The sequence below is a fragment of the Mixophyes fleayi genome, chromosome 2 (assembly GCF_038048845.1).
Source record: "Mixophyes fleayi isolate aMixFle1 chromosome 2, aMixFle1.hap1, whole genome shotgun sequence".
In the NCBI taxonomy this organism is placed as follows: domain Eukaryota; kingdom Metazoa; phylum Chordata; class Amphibia; order Anura; family Limnodynastidae; genus Mixophyes; species Mixophyes fleayi.
In genome coordinates this window covers 47,976,120-47,997,562 of record NC_134403.1, presented here as the reverse complement: position 1 = coordinate 47,997,562, position 21,443 = coordinate 47,976,120, and the positions used below count along the sequence as shown (strand labels likewise).

The window sequence follows — 21,443 nt, the reverse complement described above, 5'->3', positions numbered from 1 at the left end:
TTAGAAACTTTTTGTAGACGTAAATCCCTCCCCACTGGTTTAATCTCCACCTTCTACAGCATATTGGTGGCATTTCGTCAACCTGTGAAAGATCGCTATGAACTGAAATGGGAAGAGGACCTTAACTTGGATCTGGAGGTAGAGGAGTGGACTAAGATCTGGGAACGGGTTGCCAAGAGCTCCATTTGTGTACGAACCAAAGAAAACTCGTACAAGCTCCTGTATAGATGGTATTTGGTTCCAACCCGCCTGAAAGCTATATATCCCGATTCCTCTAGCCTGTGTTGGAGATCGTGTGGACAAGAAGGCTCATTTCTACACATTTGGTGGTCCTGTCCTAGGGTCGTGGGATTCTGGCAAAGAATTCATAATTTAATCCTTAGAGTCACCTCTATACAAATTCCTCCCTGCCCCTCCTACTCCTTACTACATAGACCCATACCGGATACGGATAAATACACAATGGCACTGGTGAGCCATATACTCAACGCTGCCAAATGTGCAATAGCAGTAAGCTGGAAACAACCAGAACCCCCCACGTTACCTGAAGTTATTAACAAAATATGGCAAACTTACCGCTGTGAACATATTACAAGCATCATTACTGAACGCCCCAACAAATTTCGAGCAATCTGGAATGATTGGCTCGTCTCTTATGGAGCGGACCAGCCAAGACTTGATTAGAGCGAAAACTGATGTCTTCAATATCAGTTGCACACTCTATGAGGAGTATCTATCATATACCTAGATGCCAGGCCAGACACCTGTTTTCCTTCCCCCCCCCCCCCCCCCTCCTTATCATACTAACACTCCATTCCCCTGACTTCTTCCTTTCCTCTCTCCTTCTTCGGAGAATTCCCTTCCATCTTCCATTCCTATCCCCTGCTTTTCTCTTCCCTATCCTTACTTTCATTGTTACTACTCATATTGATCTTTTTTTTGTAATCACTTTATATTTGTCGTTTGCTCAATGTGACTTATGCTATGTACTGTTTAAAATTTGAAAAACACCAATAAAATATGTTTAAAAAAAAAAAAAAGAAATTAAACTTCACATTATCATAAAACCCAATTCTACAATCCCTCCACAAAAACTACTGCATCCCTTCACAAATGAGAATAATTCTATACATCAAAGAAACATAAGATTCTCTAACACAATACTCTGCATTACATTAACCCCATCACCAATCTATAATACCACCTACACACCCTTTACAGTCAGGAAATGAAAACTTTAAATGTATGTAATCCTTACAAAAAAAAAAAAAGTGATTTCCTCAAAATCTAATAGTGAAAGAACAGGATAGAGAGAGAAGAATCGTGAGACTACCAGATGTTAGCTACCACCTAGGGATGTCTCAACCTCTGCCAGAGTCTTCCCCAGTTTGCAGCATCCATCCGGCCCCTCCCTTATTTTCCAAACCTCATGCAGAATACTATCCACCACCTTACTACAGAGAAGAGTTTTACCCCTAATGGACACTAAACATAGTGCATTTCACGTGTAATAACTAACAACTGCGCTAACTAAAAAAACAAGTGCTTATTTCAAAATCCCCAAACTTTTGGACGCTCCATACACCCAGTCAGGGTAACTAAGCCCCGAAAAAACAGGGAAGGCCTAAGGTGTGGAGCACTCCCTTGTAAACCTCTATATTAAAAGGACACTGAAGCAAAAAGTTGTCCGTTGTCTCCATAACATTCCTCCCGTGGACAACCATGATCATCGACACCTCTTTGCTTCAGGTTCCCCTTAACATAGAGCCTCCAATGAAAAGCAAGCAAAGTGAGATCTCTAACCTCTGCTTGGAATCACCAAAGACAGACCCTTCGAGCACATATCACATGAGCAATCCTTTAGTAACAGGGGCACATCAACGAGAGTATGAAAATCCTCCTCTCCAACACCCTTCTAGAGGAGTTTTTTGCCTCACCCACTTTTATCTGCCATTTGCTTGTCACCTTCAAACCCTAAACCACATAGGCCAGGAGGTATCTATGCTTTACTCTAAGATTTTTTACGGGACCCCCATCCAACCATGCGTTGAGAAAGGGGTGCACCCAAACTCAAAAGCCAGCTACCCACCGAGGGGGAGACTCCAAAAAGAGACTCCCGAGATGAGGTCAGTTCCTTCATCTTTCAGTTGTTATGGATGTACAAGTTGAACTTTATCAAGAGGAGTGTGACATACAAACCGAAGGATGAACATGGTCTGGGAATGGGAAACCCAGTGTTGTTCCTTAGTACTGCCTTCTTGAAGCTTCATCGCGGGAGTCTCTTTTTGGAGTTTTTTTTGTTTTGTTTTTTAAGAACTTTATTTACAAAACACCAACACATATTTTCCACAAGTAAGGGACCAAAATAGGCCGTCGATAAAAAATTACAATGTATAAATCCAGCAAGAACTGTGCACTTGCCCGAGCCAATACACAGAGAAACATAAAAAGAACTAGCAAGTTACACATATGGGAGGACTGGCAACGTTTAGCCCGGGGGGCAAGACGCGACTTAGCAACCTATTTTAAAGGGAAAAAATGCAGGTGGCCCAGTGACATAGCCCACTATGGGACTGACCTGGGGGGCAGATGCCCCTGGTTACACATACATTTAGTTTGACTGAAACATGCAGAAAATTGTAGTACAATACTTTAATGTGAAAAAGGTTTAAAAAAATTCTGCCTTAGACAATAACACGTTCCTTTTCTCTGGGGAGACCTGTCAAAGGTGAAAGTGTGCCATCCTTCTCCTACTCCTCAGACACCATATCTTAACTAGTAACTTAGTGATTCTGGTTTTATTTCCTATTTTATTCTGAAACTTATTTGTGCAATTTATTCTGTATGTCTTGTTATTAACTGTTTTGTAATTAAGCCTTGGAAACATTTTTCGGATTAAGTAAATTTAATCTACAATATTCTCTGTGATTCTTTGTGAATTTACGAAGCCAGCACAGCTTGGGCAGCATGGTGGCTCAGTGGTTAGCACTTCTGCCTCACAGCAATGGGGTCATGAGTTCAATCAATGCCCCATGTTGACCACGCCCCCAACATAATGTGGGCACACAGTTTTGTCCTGCTCATCAAAAGAGATGGGCCTGTATGCTTGAAATGCTAGGGGCGATTTTTAGTCCCAGTCCGGCCCTGGTCATGAGTTCAATTCCCGACCATGGCCTTATCTGCGTGGAGTTTGTATGTTCTCCCCGTGTTTGTTTGGGTTTCCTCCGGGTGCTCTGGTTTCCTCCCACACTCCAAAAACACATACCGGTAGGTTAATTGGCTGCTACTAAACTGCCCTAAGTCTCTCACACGGTGTGTGTATGTTAGGGAATTTAGATTGTAAGCTCCAATGGGGCAGGGACTGATGTGAATGAGTTCTCTGTACAGCGCTGCGTAATTAGTAGCGCTATATGAATAAATAGATGATGATGATGAAGCCAAGTAAGGCTCATGCTTCATGTGTATGTGATTTAAGTGTGAAACATTAATAAGTGGTTTCGGTGAACGCAAGGACTGCATAGCAAATGTGGAGTGGTGTTATGGGTATGTTGGCCATTTATGACTTTTTTTATCCCCACTTCAACACTTCCGTCCAGAGCGATTGTGAAGTACTATAAAGAGACTATATGTAGCTCTTTGAAATCTCCTTCCCTGGATACAGCAGCGAGATAAGAGTTGTACTGATTTGGTGATTATTGTGAACATTTTAGCATTGTTGGATATTTTCTTTTTCACTTAGCAAGATATTTAAAATTATGTTATATTTTCTATATATGTGTGTATGGTATGTACATATGTGTGTGTTTATACTGTGTATATGAATATATACACATATATTATAGTTTAAAATACATTTGTTTATAATAAAAAAACAATTATGTGGACTAATCTCTGTAGCACTGCATGTTTTTTAGTGTTTAAACATTGTCTTTAATTGCAGGTGACAATAAATATAAACTTAATTTTATCGATAATTTACATTTTTAATCCTGAGTGGTTGTGTAGGTAGGGGCCCCAGTGCACTGCTTTGCCTGGGGGGCCATAATGTTGTTAAGATGGCCCTAACCCTCTAGAATGTAAATTTTCCTAGAGAGACTCCTCTCTACCTTCTGTCTCACGTCCGTCTGCCATCTGTATACCTCGTATGACCCTTGTCAAGTCTGATGCAGAATGTTTCTGTATGTCATACGATGTGTTCTGTTAATTGCATCCACACATTTTATTTTTTTTTAACAATTTTTTATTAAGCAGTCAGAGGACAGAAGACAATAAAATCCGACAACAGTGGTACATAAAATGAAGTGCACAAAGACAAGAAATCTCTCTGAGAAGGCGTAAACAATGTTCAGGGACAATGTAGATATCACAGTAGAAAGACTGGGGGTTTTATGTGTTATAAGGAAAGATCAAAGAGAAATAATGAATCAAGGGGAGAATGGAAAAAGACAAAGAACAGTAGAGAGGGAAGGAAGAGTAGAGAGAAAAAGGTGGGAAAAAAGGAAGGGAAAGAGGGCGGTGGGGCAAAAAAATGCTGACGGATTGGAGGGAAAGTAAGGGAAAAGAGGAGGGGAAAGGGGGGATTCTGGCGTATGATTTATGTGAAGGGGGTGGTATACATTTTTTATTCTGCTTACCTGTCCTCATGTCTGATGCTGATTTTTTCTGTATATCTGTAATTTGTTTCATCCATTTATTATTCTGCTCAACTGTTCCCCCGTACCTGTTATTATGCTTTCTGTTCGTGTATGTATGTCACTCATGTGAGCCGCTACGGGATTTGTGTAATTTACCAGAGCAAAATCCCCTTATTCCAGCTCCTAGTTTAGGCATTATTTTTATGCCATAAGAATTTATTTCCATAGGACTCGTTCTTGGCAATGCTTTTAAAATTTTCAACAAAGAGCATCTTAATAGCAGGTTTTTTTAAAATGTGTCTTTGAGACGCCTAGCAGGACACCATTTGTATGTATGGAACGTGCACGTTAACAGATATAGGGGCATATTTAACAAATCACGGTAGTGCACTATTGTGCACTTACCGTGGAATTAAAGTCCCGATGTGCCCTCCGCAAGTTTATTAAAGGTGCATCGCAGCAGATATCATGGATATCTGCTGCTTTGCACTCCTGATCGTTTTTTTTGGGAGCAGTCACCATTCAACAGAATGGTGACTGCTCCTGGCCGCAATCTAACAAGTCCCGAAAAATGTTTTTTTTCGGGAACTTGTCTTGTTAATGTACGCCACAGCTGGAGCTGGCGTACATCATTCGAATTGAAGACATCCACTGCTGTCAGCTCTGCTCCGGAGAGCAGAGCTGGACAGCGCATGTGTGGAGGGATCACATGATCCCTCCCTGTCACTCAGCGCGCTCTGTGCAGAGACAGAGTGGGGACTTTGTGCACATGCGCAATTGAAGGAAGAAGAGGAGATCCTGAGACAGCGCGTCCGAAGAGGGAGGTAAGTGTGATTTTTTCTATCACAGAAACAGCAGTTTTTCGGAACTGCTGTTTCTGTGTTCCCTTTTTAATAAATGTGAGAAATAGTTCAATCCTTATCCTTGCGATAAGGATTGATAACTATTTCTCACTTTTGCCGAATAATGATAAATGTGCCCCTTAATTTGCATGGAACATATTTTAATGTGATCAAACCTCATTAAGAATAATGTAAACATAATGTTGTTTCCAAGCATTAATACATGGAAACTGTATTACCAATGCATTGGTATGAATTAGCCAATGTGCAATAGGCAGCAATGTGCTTTGCATATTTGCTAGTATGAGTGCCACTTCTTCATCACTACAAACCTGATTTTCACATTATGGTAACAATTCTAATATAGTAATTGATAGTTCCCTCACATATTGCATTGTAAAGTGCCTCAGGCTGACAGATAGCCACATGGACTACGTGTGGAACATATATACAAACTGCAGTAAAGTCATTTATTGAAGGCTGTTTGTGGGGAGTTGCCTTCACTTACATAGAGGGCAGTATCTATGTTTGTATCTTTGTGACACTTGTGCAGGCGCTGTGTACTGGTCATGTGACCTTGGACTCCAGGAACCAGGACTTTGTGCGGTGCAGCGCCGGATACACTGTCCGCACGCAGCGCTGATCGGGATGTCCACGGCAGAGGTACAGGTTGGAGTTATTTATTGTCTCATGCGTGGTGCGCAGCTGTACGTGGCTGCATTGATGGGCCCTTTACTGCAGGAGAGGCCGGGGATTGGCTGAGGCCTACAGATGATTAAAACAGTCCCCTCATTTTAAGAGTTGAGCAGCATAATCATCATTATAAACTGCTCTGTTTGCACTGTGTGTGTTTATGGACTTGTTTAATTCATTGTCAGATGAAAACATGTAATGGATTAATAGACTACTGCATTTGTGTACCAATAATATGCAACATGTTACATTTTAATACAATATTAATACAGTGCTTGTACTGTCACAGCAGCTTCTTCATGTGTTACATGTATCATTTACAACTATTTTATGAAATACCAAACATATTTGAGAAACATTACTTCATATATGTGTATCTGTTTATCCCCCCCCCCCCCCCCACTAAATTCCTGGTGTTGCCTATTGGACAATACATAATATTCCAATAAGCTTTATGCCTATTGCCAAGTTTATTTAAATTTTTTTGTGTGTTTTTAACACTTCCAAGTAGACTTCATTACACTTTAAAATAAGATGCACCTAAACTTACATATGCATTCTACTTTTAAAAAAAAATACAAATATTTAGCATTGCAACTCCACAGCATCGGTGCCATGGGTTTGATTCCGACCAACCCCTATCTGTGTGGAGTTAGTGTCTTCTACCCGTGTTTGCGTAGGTTTTGTCCCACACGCCGAAGACATTCATGGTAGGTTAATTGGTTTCTGTTCGCTTAACCTGTCTGTGTGTGTCCACACGATACGGTAGGGACTATCATCATCATCACCACCACCACCATTTATTTATATAGCGCCACTGATTCCGCAGCGCTGTACAGAGAACTCATTCACATCAGTCCCTGCCCCATTGGAGCTTACAGTCTAAATTCCCTAACATACACAGAGCGACATAGACAGAAAGACACTAGGGTCAATTTTGATAGCAGCCAATTAACCTACTAGTATATTTTTTGGGGAGTGTGGGAGGAAACCAGAGCACCCGGAGTAACCCCACGCAAACACGGGGAGAGCATACAAACTCCACACAGATAAGGCCATGGTCGGGAATTGAACTCATGACCAGGGCCGGACTGGGACTAAAAATCGGCCCTGGCATTTCAAGCATACAGGCCCATCTCTGTTGATGAGCAGGACAAAACTGTGTGCCCACATTATGTTGGGGGCGTGGTCAACATGGGGCATTGATACATACATTATAAGAAAACATTACATTTATCAGGCCCTCCCTATCATACCACACCCCAGCCCACTGCACTTATCTATGCTTCTGATGCTGCTGACATCCAGCAGGGTGGGAACTTCCTGTAGAGTGAGCAGGGAAGCACTTAGTCTCACAAGATTAATAAATCTCATGAGACTTGGAGCTCCTCGGCTTGCTCTGCAGGCTGTGTCCTATCCAGGAACTGGGAGTAGCTATCCGCTCCCTCCTGCTAACCAGAGCTGGATTAAGGCTCGGGGGGCCCTACGCACTTAAGACAGGGGGACTCCTATGATGTAATATGGTTATTAGACACATTTTCAACAAATACACAGGCAATACTGTGAGCACTACTATTAGGTGCACACAGTTCTGCCTTCACAAGCAGTACAATGTGAAACCGTACATACCTCCCAACTGTCCTTGTAGTCAGACCAAATCCTGACTAAGCGGGACAGTCACCCACCAAATTCAGGACAGTTGGCAGAATGTCCTGGTCTCTCTTACCTGTCTTGTCATTGTCTCCACTTGTGGCCGCTGGTGTCTTTAGATCAGTTGCTGCTTGTCTGGATCCTGGAATGTTAGGGGCCCTATTTGAAAAAAAAAAATGGTTACATGAAATTTAGAAAACTCCAACCAGCAGCGGTGTTAAATCACTATAACACCCACGTTTTAAAATTAGGCCTTACTCCAGCCCCAACATTAAAATGATAGTATTCACATTTGATAAATACATCTATTTCCCTACAACCAGCCCCAACATTAAATTAATAGTATTCCCATTTAATAAATAAACCGCTTTCCCTCCCTCCAAACAACCCCAGCAAGAAATTAAATAGCATCTATATTTAATAAAAATAAACATTTCCCACAACCATCTCAGGCATTAAATAATTCATCATTTCATTTAATAAATATACCTTATTTTCCCCAAATAGCCCCACATTCACTTAATAGCACACATTACAGTCATATACTGTCCCCCCACACACATTATAGTCATATACTGTCCCCCCACACACATTACAGTCATATACTGTCCCCCCACACACATTACAGTCATATACTGTCCCCCACACACATTATAGTCATATACTGTCCCCCCACACACATTATAGTCATATACTGTCCCCCCACACACATTATAGTCATATACTGTCCCCCCACACACATTATAGTCATATACTGTCCCCCCACACACATTATAGTCATATACTGTCCCCCCACACACATTACAGTCATATACTGTCCCCCCACACACATTATAGTCATATACTGTCCCCCACACAGATTAGCCATTTTTTATTTTCCTGCTTCTACAGCCATTGCCCCCCATACAGACATTTTCACCCCTAATTCCCCCTGCAGCCATTGTCACACCCCCCCCTTCCCCCTGCAGCCATTGCTACATTATTGGGGGATTTTAGTCAATTTTGGATGGACTAGATGCTTATGTTTTGATTAACTCTTTCACAGCCATGCCGAGGTAGGTCTTGTCGTGACAATTGACTTTAGTCTTTAAACTCCATGATTGCATTAAAGCTATTATTAAATATGGTATTTCATTATTTATATGTGTTCTCTACAGCTCTTGTGAAGGATGACCACCTGATTGTATGCAAAAGGACAATTAAAAGGTAAGTAATACATTTACATTCAATTTGTATGATATTTACTGATTTAATGCTGATAGCCTTACTTCTCCATTTGAAGTTTTAGGATGGATATTATCAGATGTCAGCATTAAAATAACAAAGGCTTTTGACATTTGCTGTCAATGAACAATGGCATCTGACTGATTTGTTAGGGTTGGATTGGCATTTGTTAAAAAATAATTCCATCTAAAACAGAATCTTCAGGTTTGGGTGGATCATCAGAAGTTATAGTCCACCCCAAATGTTTATTTACCTGGGACCGAGTGTTCATGAGATTTCGGCAGATTCCCCGACATCTTGCGTGACACTGCTTGCTCACGTTGGCTACACGTCAGAGGACAACATGCTGCCTACCTAACAAAGGACATGGCAGGACTTGCCTCGCTTCTGCTGACCAAGACTTTTTGCACACACACAGGCAGGCAGTATGTTGTTTAGTGGGATAGTGTGTAACAATGAGGCAACCTGGTGCGGGCCACTAACCTTCCAAAGGTCTGACCATTAACCTTAATCTCAGTCATAAATGAAACTGTATCTTTAGAAAGAGGCACCTATCTGTAATAACATATCAGCAAGTATATTAAGCAAGTGTTACAAGCTGTAACAAATCTGACAATAAAGCAGGGAGGAGTTGGTGCCTTAAGTGAAGGCTCGGAGAGCCGCCTGTTGGCCATAACTGGTGTTTAATTTATGATATTCATCCCAGAAAGGAATTTTCTGTTTTGAGTGGAATAATCCTTTGGTGTTTGCTGACATCCTATGAGGCATATTCAATTGTCGGCGGGATTGCCGAAAATCCCGGTAATCGTGCGCGGAAAATCAGTTAATACGGTAAAATACTCGCTGGATTTTAACGTATTACATGTAGTTGTTTTTCCCCGACGCGGCCGCGGAAAAACAGCAATTGAATATGACCCCAATGTGTCCATACCTTACTGGGGGATATATTCTGATCTACAGGTAACACTGTAGATGGTGTTACCTGTTAGGAGACACGGTACAAAGTAATACTTCTTACAGGTTCACCAAACCTAAAATAAGTTCTTGTATCCCAGACACACATGGGCCGGTTCTGCTGCTAGGCAAGAGCCACTGTTGACAGGATTAATGTTCAGTTTGGTGACACACATTGGTTTACCAACATCGGACAATGTTTTAAAAATATACTATCAGGATTTTTGTTTACTACATATTATTTATGTACATTTAAAATGTATATAAATAAAAGTAAAAATCATAGCATCTAGAGGAATACTTGGTATATGGACTGAAAATTTCAACTCCTGGCCCTATTCTGACAGATACCCATTGGTGTGTTAAATGTTATAGGAAATTCTGTACTCCCAGAACCTCTTTTTTTTTTGTTGTGTGTGTGATCATTTGGATAATCTGTAGCCATCTTCAGAGCTCATTTACGAACATGTCTGGAAAGCATCCTATCAGTTTGGAAAGGATTATTAACAGACACGTCTGTCATTTTTGTACTATGCAAACTGCACTGTATAGCGGCAGTGGGCAACAAGCGGCCAGTCGAGCCTCCACTGGCAGCCCCCAGCTGGCTGCTCCAGCTATTATCAGAATAGGGGAAGTCAACTTCCATGTCACGTGATCTCTGTACAGTGCAGGGAGGTCATGCGGCATACCTGGAGGAGGAGGAGAAGGGAGTGCAAGGAGGTCACGTGACACTCCTGTGTGGCCCCTTTGAAGGCTGGAGGGCCTCATGTGGGGCCCTCCAGCTCTGAAGCTTAGTACGTGCTACAGTTTGTTTTGTTTTTATTGGTCTTTTTCTAAAAAATGTGACTAAGGCCTCAGAGATCATTTATATGATAAATGTGACATCTATACTTGCTAAAGAGTAGAATACACCTAAAAGAGTACACACAGGACCTCATTTAAGAGTTGGATACATTGTTAGTAGTAAATGCGCAAGTTGCATTACCCTATTTGTACAGAATTTAAGAACGTAGAGAAGTGTCATGTACACAGGTCCCATAAGACATAGATCATCATAGTGGTCAGTATATAAAGCAGAGCCACATCATGGTGACAAGCTCACAAAGCTGAGCCATATATGGTTAGATGTAGAGAAATTGAGCTATTTCTTTTTCCAAGAATAATATAACTACATTTTCTATTTAGCTTCGCTATCTGGTGCATATAGGAGAAACAACTGATGCCAAATATAGAAGTTTCACCCATATCTCGTGCCAGCTATAGAAAACTTGACAATATCTGGTGCCAAGAATATTATACTCGGCCAAATCTGGAGTGGAATATCCTCCTTCATATCTGGAGCCAAGAATAATGTGCTGAGCCATATAAAAAAAAATGAATCATATGTGATAATCGGAATACAAAGGTCAACCAACAATAAAATACTGATATATCTGGTGCCAACTTTAAGCGATATCTCCTGGCAATAATGGTATACTGGGTCATGTCAGGTGGTAATATGTCCTCAGCGGCCCTCGCCACCTATGGTGACTGGCTCCTGCTGCAGCCATTGGCCTATTACTGACTGATCTTGAAAAGATAATTTCCTGATCTGAACCCCCCTCAGTGGGATGTAAATTGTACCTTTGGCGCCAATACCTGGTGAGAGGGAGGAGGGAGTCTTCAGACATTTTGGTCACCCTGGCCCCTGTTTTTTTGTAATTGGTTAATTAAACATTATTTCTGTGTAAATAATAATAAAAAAAAATTACACTGCCTTTTAGATCAGCCATAGCCACTGTATGCATAAACTAAACTCCTTCTTTTGTGTCTTGATGTGCTTACTACAGTAACAAGCAATTATGGCTTCTAAATTTTGAACATAATACAAAAAGACTAAAAGATATTAGTGCTGACAATCAGGAGCTGCCCTCTGTTTTCTCACTTCTGATCCGTAAAGCCGAAAATCAAACAATATTTATAAAATTCAAAAACAGAGATGGCGCTGCTGATCAACAATCTCATACTCAAAAAGTGTAATAAATGTGAACTAAAATCAAACTCTCTGAAAAGTTTTGAAACTGCAAAAACGGCAAAACTTAAAATCTACAATATCCAAAATGTACAACCATCCCAAAGTTTGTGTAGTCCAATTTCTAATTGATCAAAAAGTCCAACAAGAAGAATTTTTCTTAAATCTTCCTCCCACGTGATATAGAAATAAAACGAAAAAAGACAACATATTGTAATACTGTAAACCAGTTATATAAAATATATTTAATCAAAGATTGAGACTCTTGTCTGTAAAAGCTTATCAGCAGGTATTTTAAACAGTGTTACAAGCTATAACAAACATATCTGACAATAAGGCAGGGAGGAGCTGGAGGCTGCAGGGAAAGTCTGAGGGCTGCATGTGGTCTTGTCTATATACTAAAACATAAAGCTAGGGCTGGGAGGTCTCTTGTGACTGAAACAGATATCTGTGCTGGAGTACAGGTGAATTAATTAGTGCTTCGTCATTTGAATTCAGCCACCTGTGCTCAAAAATGGATATCTTGGATATAAAAACTTTGGGCTATATTTACTAAACATGTGGGTTTGAAAGACTGGAGATGTTGCCTATAGCTGTCATTATGTAGAATGTACTAAATAAATAACTAGAATCTGGTTGCTATAGGCAACATCTCCACTTTTTCAAATCCGCAGTTTAGTAAATATACCCCTTCAACTGTTGCCGGGGCTTTTTTAAGGGCAAAAGGTGGACTTAAAAGAGTTAAGTTGAGAAAATAAGATGAAATGGGGAGGTCAGTAAATACATATAAGAAATACTGAAATATATAAAATGGAAATCATACAAACTGAAAATATATAATAGTTCTTGAAGCAAATGTTATCCCAAAAATTGTTTTCAAGAACATAAATAAATAGCAAAAAATGAATGCTAGTGGGCTTGTGCCACTAACATTTTAGGTGGGGAGATTGACGGGAGGGGACTTGCAAAGGAAGAAATATGCAAAGAAATATGTCCTGCCATAATTACAGGTATTATTGACCTCACATAAGAGGAAGTGCAGTTGCAACTAAACAAGGCCAAGAATGATAAAATATAATGAATATAAAGTGGACAGTTGTTATTCAGATTGAGTTAAACTTGTCTGATCATCACCCTCTTGCCTCCCCAGTTTGTATTTTGGGGACAGCTGTAGAAATGATTGATTTATATTGTCTTATTCCCACCATCTATTGTTTTATTTTATTTCTACTTTTATGTAGTATAACACGGAGGAGAGGCTGTTTGTAAAATCACAGAAAGATCGGAAGTTTGTACTACCAATCAGGGACTACCTTCTTCAAGCTCCCGAACTTTCTTTAATTGCAGCACCAGGCGCCCCTCCAGCTCCTCCTCTTCCTATTCTACCGAGAGGTGGAATCCTGGAAAAATGTTAGTTTTAAAAACAAAAAATGTTTATTTTTTTTACATGGGGAGAAGTGTTTGGAGAATGAATGTAAATCTGCCAGATCCACTTGGAGACTTCTGCAGGTGGATCTAACACACTCAGGGGCAGATTTAATTAGCCACAATGTTGGAACATCGCAGCTGTGCATTTTTACCGTTTATACTGTAAAAAGTAATGCTTCCTTTTGTTCGCGTCTCTACGGGGCGTGAGCAAAAGTGAGCGGATATTTCACTATGAAAAAAAACGCGTAGTGTCCCGCGGCTGTTCCGGGACACAACAATTTTTTGGGTTTTACAGTTGAATCTGCCCCTCAGTGTTCATAACGTAATTGCCATGTTCCCAGCACATCTGTCACTCCTGTGGATTAAAGAGACAGCTTTTCACCCTTCTTCCTCCTCCAAAAGCTCAATAACTATGTAGCTGCGTAACCTTTATTTTACTTCTTAATTATATTTACTTTTTGTGTTTTGTAGAATGTCTGGACTTCCCTTAAAGAAAATGATTTGCCCCGCTACAAGTAATTGGAGGTGTTACTGTGTAAGACACTTTGGTCTTTCTAACCATTGGAATAAAGCAACAAGCTTTCTGCCATGGAATTCTATTGCCTGGACAGCAAAGGGACCACTGGCAGTAGGCGTAAAATCCTACTCTACCGTTGAAGAGGATCTACCAAAACCGCCAATTATAAAGAAAAAAGAACACCCTAATGCCAAGAAGGTCATTGGACATGTTGGAAAAATAATCCCCTACAAAATTATCCAGGTGTTAAATTATGAGGGAGAGGAAATGGGGAAAATGCTTAAAAAGGACGTAATACGCATGGTGGAAAAGCAGAATCTGAAACTGATTTCTGTGGCAGAACATGCAGACCCTCCGGTATACAAGCTGCTAACAGGCAAGCAGCTTTCTGAAGAGCAGATGAAACTCCGAGAGCAGCAGAAACTGTCCCCTAGTCCTGGCACGTATTATTTATCACAACTAGCTTTTACTTCATTTGTAAATACTTTCTGTATAAACCGGCACAAGATATACTAATATTTATATAACCTCATACTGTCACCTGAGGCAGGTCACAGTCAGGATCTCCCTTGGATTAGCTAGATTCATCGGTGTAACATCACAAAAATATTTTGGTCTGTGCAATGGCTGTAAAAATAATTGTTCACCTTAAATTTTTTCACAGTTTCTTACATCATGGAATCAGTTGCTTTATTCAGGAATTCTTACCACTTGTAAACACATAATACTCTGTAATGTCAGCCACAAAAAATAGTAACGCTTTTTCTTAATTAATGACATACTGAAAACGGACAATAATTGATTACATAAGAATCCTACCTTTTGGTTTAATAGTTGGTAGGAGCACCTTTAGCTACAAATACAGCTGTGAGTTTATTTGAGTCTCTACCAGCTCTGCTCATCAGCAGTTTTAGTCCAATCTTCTTTGCAGTATTACTTGAATTCCATCAGATTTTATTGGGACCATTGGGGAACAGACTACAACACTGTGCTGTTACCTACTTATGGAATTCCCTTCCATTCCTGCTCAGACACTCCCACAGCTTTTAAATCTTAAAAACACTTTCTGAAATCCTCACCTATACTACTCCCCACTAAAGCACCCTCACAACTGTCCCAATCTTGTTCCTCTGGTCTCCGCTGTTGCCTCTTCTAATTAGAATGCAAGTTCTGACATGAGCAGGTCTTCTTTACCATGTCCCTGTTTTATGTATGTCCTGTTTTCTCCACTGTCCGGCACTTCAGAGCACTGTGGGCTAGATTTACTAAGCTGCGGGTTTGAAAAAGTGGTGATGTTGCCTATAGCAACCAATCAGTTTCTAGCTGTCATTTATTTAGTAACTTCTACAAAATGACAGCTAGAATCTGATTGGTTGCTATAGGTAACATCCCCACTTTATCAAACCTGCAGCTTAGTAAATCTAGCACTGTGACTCCTAATAAATCAGTGGTTCTTGTCCTGCTAAAATACAAGTATTCTGTACTTGTTAATTATACAGCACTCTGTTAGGCATGCACCAAATATAACACCTAGCTTTGAAGCCAAATAGGACACTTTCAGTGGTATATTTACTAAACTGCAGGTTTGAAAAAGTGGAGATGTTGCCTATAGCAACCAATCACATTCCAGCTTTCATTTATTTAGTGTGTTTTACAAAATGACAGCTAGAATCTGATTGGTTGCTATAGGCAACATCTCCACTTTTTCAAACCTGCAGTTTAGTAAATATATCCCTAGGTCTCATGAGATCCTAGAATCCTCCTCTCGGTATAATCTTATATCTTTTCTCTGTTTTCTCAGATTTGTTTGAATATTCTATGATTTTCATGATAAAGTTCTTGTTTGGTAAATCACTAAACTGGGACATCTCAGACAGGTGTCTGTATTTTGTAATCAATTGAAACCCTTAAATGATACACAGATGGGCTACAGTTATTTATGTAACCTCTGAAGACAACGGATTGCTCCAGGTTTATTTAGGTGTTCATTAGCAATCCACTATTATCTGTTTTTTTTTATTTATAATTGTTAAGAAAAGGTGTTTTATTTGACATTACAGAGTGTTTTGGATTGATCAGTCGTAAGAATTCCAAAATAAATCCATTTTGATTTCTTGATGTGCGAAAATAAAATGTGGAAAATGCCAAAGGGTGTGATTACTCCATCATCTGCTTAGCAGAGCTCCACCGTGGCTGTAGGAGGAAAAGCTCGGTGATTGTATGATGCAATATTACCAAGCAGCGGCAGTTGTTTACTTTAGCAAAATTGATCAGGTAATGGTGGGGGCCCTTCTTGTAGGATTACATAAGACAACCAATGTAAAATAGAAAAGATATTTATAAAACAATCCCTGTATCTGTAGCACTGGATAATATGCATTTATTTATTTTTATTTATTTAAATCCACCTCCTGCCATCACTTTAATGAGGGCATATCTGTTTTTTGTGAATGAAATGTTGAAAGCACAGCTATCATAACTAACCTTCATACTATATATACTTGGAGAAAAGACCATTCTGAGATGACAGAATGGTCTCGTCTCAGATTCTCTAAATTTGAACAAGTGTTATGTGCAAACAGGCAGGGAAAATGAATACACAAGTTATATATTTTCACTGTCTTTTTGTTTGTTTTTTTTGTTTTGTTTTTTTGGTCAGTTTCTGTGGTTTGTCTGTTTTTCCAAAATGTAAAATCTAGTATTCCGTGCTGTTCACAGTGTTAACATTAAATTATTCTTATCTGCGCCAGGTCACACAAAGTACCCTATAGACTTGAGTATAAGCCGACCCGAGTATAAGCCGACCCGAGTATAAGCCGAGGACCACAGAAAACTTATTGACCCGAGTATAAGCCGAGGGGGGGGGGGGGGCTTTTTCAGCGTAAAAAAATGTGCTGAAAAACTCTGCTTGTACACGAGTATATACGGTATTCGATGATATTCCTCTACTCCTGCAAACAAGCAGCAGTGCTGTCCATAACCCTCCTCTGGGACAAGTGGAGGTGTTGCCCATAGCAACCAGTCATATTCTAGATATCATTTTCTAGAATGTACCAGATACATGATAGCTAGAATCTGATTGGTTGCTATGGGCAACACCTCCACTTTTCCTTTATAGAATCTTAGCTAAATCTACCCCTAGGGGGTATTCAATTGACGGCGTGATCGCCAAAAATCGAGCGCTTGAAAAATATTACCGTTAATACGGTAATCTGCGTGTAAAAACCGTTAATACGGTAATTTACTCGCTGGATTTCACTGCGAGCTGAAATTCAGCGAGTAATTACCGTATTAACGGTAATATTTTTCCAGCGCTCGATTTTCGGCGACCACGCCGTCAATTGAATACCCCCCATGGTGTCTTTTGAGGATCGGGCAACATACATGTAGATGTTCTTTTAAATATACCTAGTTTGAAGACATTTGTAAAACTTTTTATATGTATAGTGGTAAATGTTTCTTGCTCTTACTAATAAGAAAGCCTTTAATTCAGGTGGACTGTAGCTTCAGTATTTGGGTAGCAAAATGTTGTTTAATATGGTCAGATTGATAATACTGTGTCCATGGAAAACATTTATGATAATTGTTCCACAGATTACCGTAAAACTTTTTTTTATGTCTAGTAGGGTCCAGAAAGTTAAAGCAAGTGTTTGATGGGTTGCTATGGGCAACACCGCCTTTTCTATACCTCTTTCTGAACAGTTTTCATAAATGTACCCCATTGCGCTTATATTTCTTTTTGTTTATATAATTATATGTTTATTATTGATGTTTTAATTCACAGGTCTCATCTATACAAAGGAATTGTCTTTCCTTGCCAGCATTTCACAACATGATTTAGATGTGAAACTGAAACAGGTCGCTCAGTGGATTGAAAAGAAGCGGCATGTAAAAATCACTGTATTGAATAGTCGTGGGGACACGGGACCAGACAAAGTGGTAAGTTTCCATGCAATGCCTCCTTTGGTATTTCAGGGAGATATATGGATTCCTGCCCGTGAGGGGCCAGTATATTGTAAGTGGAAAAGAATCGGCTGCTGAATATATATTATATATGAATATATAATATTCCTACCTATAGGAACCAGGACAGCCTCCTTCAAAAAAACATTTGCTTATATGTTGGGCTATGCCTGTATAGGTTAGACATTTGCTACATGTATGACCTTAATAAATATCCTTATACATTCATACCTCCAAGTTTTTAGCTAGACAGTACTGATTCCTTAGGACCAGAACATGGTGTGGCCTATATGGATGTGGGCATGGCTTCAGTAGAATGTGGGCATGGCTTCAGTAGAATGTGGGCATGGCTTCAGTAGAATGTGGCATGGCTGGGAGAATGTTGTACAGAGGCTTATTATGAACCGGATGTTGAGAGGTATGATACAAGCCATGTTTCACATAGACATGTTTTTGTTCATACCAACATGCACATTTGTTTCCACCTCTGTCTATTATTGTAATAACTTTTACTGTCTGCATACTTGTAGTGTTTTACTTGTTGTATAAATACCGTAAGAGTTGGCATTGTTATGAAGGGAGTCGTCAGCTCGAAGTCCTATTGGGTAAGGGGTTGTGACATCTATTTACTTGCAGATTTGACCTGTTTTTTAGGTTTGGATTTAAACTGGAGAACAAAGTACTGATCCCTATTGACTTGACTGTTTGTATATCTGTTCTTCTTCTCTATTGTCCCCTTTCTAAATAAAGTTTAAAAAAATAAATAAAAAAAATAACACTTCACACATGGTAATGATAGCAAATAGTCCATTGCAGAATACATTATGCTACTATGGTTGTTTAGTTTTGAGTATAAGACATCATTTCTATGACCGTGCTGTATGTGGGTTTATAGTGAGAGCTGTGCACTGATTTACTTCCCTGTTATCACTGGGATTGCGTACAGAGCCTCACCTTGTGATTTACTACCAGCTGTTACCCTGATTGTCACTGTAGACCAGCCAGAACACAACGTATGATGTTCTAAAAGGGAACTGATTTACAGAAGTAAATGTGAGGAACTAAACAGAACATCGCAAGGATGAAGGATGTTTCTTGTATGTAATACGTGGTGTATTACCTTCCCTATCGGAAATAAATATCCCTGATTTATGCTGGGACTTATGGTGATCTGAATTTGTTAACATGAGGGTGAGAGCTCTGTTTAAAGAACAGTATAATCATTTATAAACACATCATTACAGGCATGTAACTGCTGGCTGCCCTGTGTGGATAACATTTATCACAGTATTTACTGTGCTGTTGTTGGGAGCTGGACCTGCTTTTCACTATTTACTTGGTCACTCTACAACAAGCAGTAGGCACTGTCCATAGTTAACGGTTAGGTCTGCTGTGAGAGGATCCTATTGTCCATGCAGATTTGTTTATGTTCGTCAGGCTTCCTTATTAGCCCACAGTAACAGACGTTTCAGCTAATGACACTGCTTGTCGCTGTTGTGTGATAGTGAGCCCAAGTGCCTGCAAGGACTGGTTGGTTGTCTCCATACTACACGGACATTCGTAAACCAGCTATAAAGCTGCTGGCTGCAGGGAACGGCTTGTCTGGGCTGATGCAGCTGTCCCAGTTGGACATCTCTGGCCCTAGTATCCTGAACCTAGCTCCATGAGTAAATGGGGCAAGAGCTAACCATAAAGTGAGAGATAACTGCTGTGCTAAGACACACAGCGCATCTACATAGATTTTGATTACAAAATGGAAAGAAAAACATCTGCTAGTGTATTTATTGTTGTGACATTAACAGGAAAGAGTCCTATATTTAACAGCTTAAAACTTTAAAAACAAATTGAGTCCAGTGATCATATACCCTTAAGTAAAATAAACTCTGATCAGTAGATTCCAATGGAACACTGCCTCTAGTGGTGGAATCTTCACATTGCATGGTAGAATTTTTGTAAGTCTTTAAAATGCAATAATTTGAACAAAGCATCTCTGAGACATAGTGATACAAAGTGCCTATGGCCCATGTCAATCTATTAGCAGTCCTCCAGAATATTTTGTAAAGTAAAAGAGAGATCCGCCTATAGAAACATCGTCTTCGATCAGGGGGTAAATGTATGAACCTCCGATTTTTTTCAACTCGCCGGAAATCGGTGACTTTGCCGAGAACATTTAAAGCGGCGATGGCTTGTAAAGGCAAGTTTCCCTTTACAAGGCAGCGCTGCTTTAAATATTAGCTGTCATCTCGCCGAACTCCCGCGAGTTGAAGAAACCGGAGTATGATACATTTACCCAGACCCGGTGCTCCCATTAGGCAAGGTTAGGCACTTGCCTAGGGCGCCGGGCTCTGGAGGGCGCCACAGAATGGTAAATGACTTTAAAACTGTGCGGCGACCGCTGACCATACCTGTCACGGCCGCCGCACAGCATTCAGATGCACGGGGGGATGGGGGGGGGGGAGAGAGGCTATTGCTCACCACCGCCGCCTCTCTGCTCCGTCTCCTCCCCTCCACTCACTAGTGTCAGTGAGTGGAGGGGAGGAGACGGAGCAGAGAGGCGGCGTGGTGAGACAAGGTAAGGAAAGACGGGGGGAGGAGGGCGCCGATTTTTGAGGGGGGGGGGGGGGGGCGCCGATTTTGTAAAAATGCCTAGGGCGCCATGGACCCTAGCACCGGCCCTGCATTTACCCCCAGATGTCTTTAGACGACCACTGGGATCTTGAGACAGGTCCTGGGTATTGCATCCCTGCCATTGTGATATTTGGAAGGAAGAGGAGTTAACTAGAAAATACCAGTATGGGTGCAATTATGCTTTAATCAGTCACATTTATGTTTGATTCTTTTTAGATGGTTTTGCAGCAGGTAATAGAGAAAATGCAGGATCACGCTACCTGTTTGGCACAACCAAGACAAAGGAAAGATGGCAGAGCCATGATTTGTACCCTGCGTCCATGGTCTGAAAAAGAACTGCAGAAACGCAACAAGGATCTAGAGGTGAAAAAGCAGATTGACATCACTACTCCTGAGACGTCTGACAACCAGGGCACAGTGTCACAAGGTGCATAGCAGCCCCGTTTCTGGAAACAAATGCAGCTTATTAAAGACATATATTATTTTCATTATTCGTTTTGGACTTTTTTCTTCTCTAGAAGTTCCACAAATTATTTTCCTCCATTTTATAACCTTACTTTAGAAAGTTTTATAAGCAATACATAAGGACATAGTGATTGTATGTGCTCAATTAATATTTCGAAGAAAAAAAATATTTGTTTTGTGATCATTTGTTTCCTTAGTTTGTGATTTCAGTGATAAAAAAAAGTTGACACCTAATTATTTTTTATAATCTTTTTGAAAATGGAGCAGATATTTTATTTAGTTCACCAGATATTTAACTTCTGATCATTCTTTTCCTGTTAAAATCGAAGCATGAAATGTAGAGTATGCCACGCTGTTAGAAACACCTATCTGTAATAACATATCAGCAGGCGTTTTAAACAAGTGTTACAAGCTATAACAGACAAATCTGACAA

The 21,443-nt window shown here is 40.2% G+C and overlaps 1 protein-coding gene across 4 annotated transcripts; it reads left to right on the top strand.

The window, feature by feature from the left end:
- The first annotated feature begins 5,974 nt into the window (after nucleotides 1-5,974).
- MTIF3 (mitochondrial translational initiation factor 3) lies at nucleotides 5,975-21,032 on the top strand. 4 transcript variants are annotated; one of them, XM_075198930.1, is made up of 5 exons: nucleotides 5,975-6,145; nucleotides 8,977-9,025; nucleotides 13,908-14,329; nucleotides 17,738-17,892; nucleotides 20,761-21,032. In XM_075198930.1, exons 3-5 carry the CDS (start codon nucleotides 13,909-13,911, stop codon nucleotides 20,977-20,979), a joined length of 795 nt encoding a protein of 264 aa, XP_075055031.1. In that variant the 5' UTR covers nucleotides 5,975-6,145; nucleotides 8,977-9,025; nucleotide 13,908; the 3' UTR covers nucleotides 20,980-21,032. The 4 variants fall into 4 exon arrangements, with proteins under 4 accessions (XP_075055031.1, XP_075055030.1, XP_075055029.1 ...); XM_075198929.1 differs by having other exon boundaries at nucleotides 5,982-6,139; nucleotides 13,908-14,392; XM_075198928.1 differs by having other exon boundaries at nucleotides 5,983-6,145; nucleotides 13,908-14,392.
- The last annotated feature ends 411 nt before the right edge of the window (nucleotides 21,033-21,443 follow it).

What these genes read in the sequence shown, in the direction of transcription:
- MTIF3 (XM_075198929.1), top strand. Translation starts at nt 13,909, where the DNA reads ATGTCTGGACTTCCCTTAAAGAAAATGATTTGCCCCGCTACAAGTAAT. An exon ending in GAAACTGTCCCCTAGTCCTG is followed by an intron (nt 14,393 to 17,737) that starts GCACGTATTATT and finishes TTTAATTCACAG; the next exon opens with GTCTCATCTATACAAAGGAA. An exon ending in ACACGGGACCAGACAAAGTG is followed by an intron (nt 17,893 to 20,760) that starts GTAAGTTTCCAT and finishes GATTCTTTTTAG; the next exon opens with ATGGTTTTGCAGCAGGTAAT.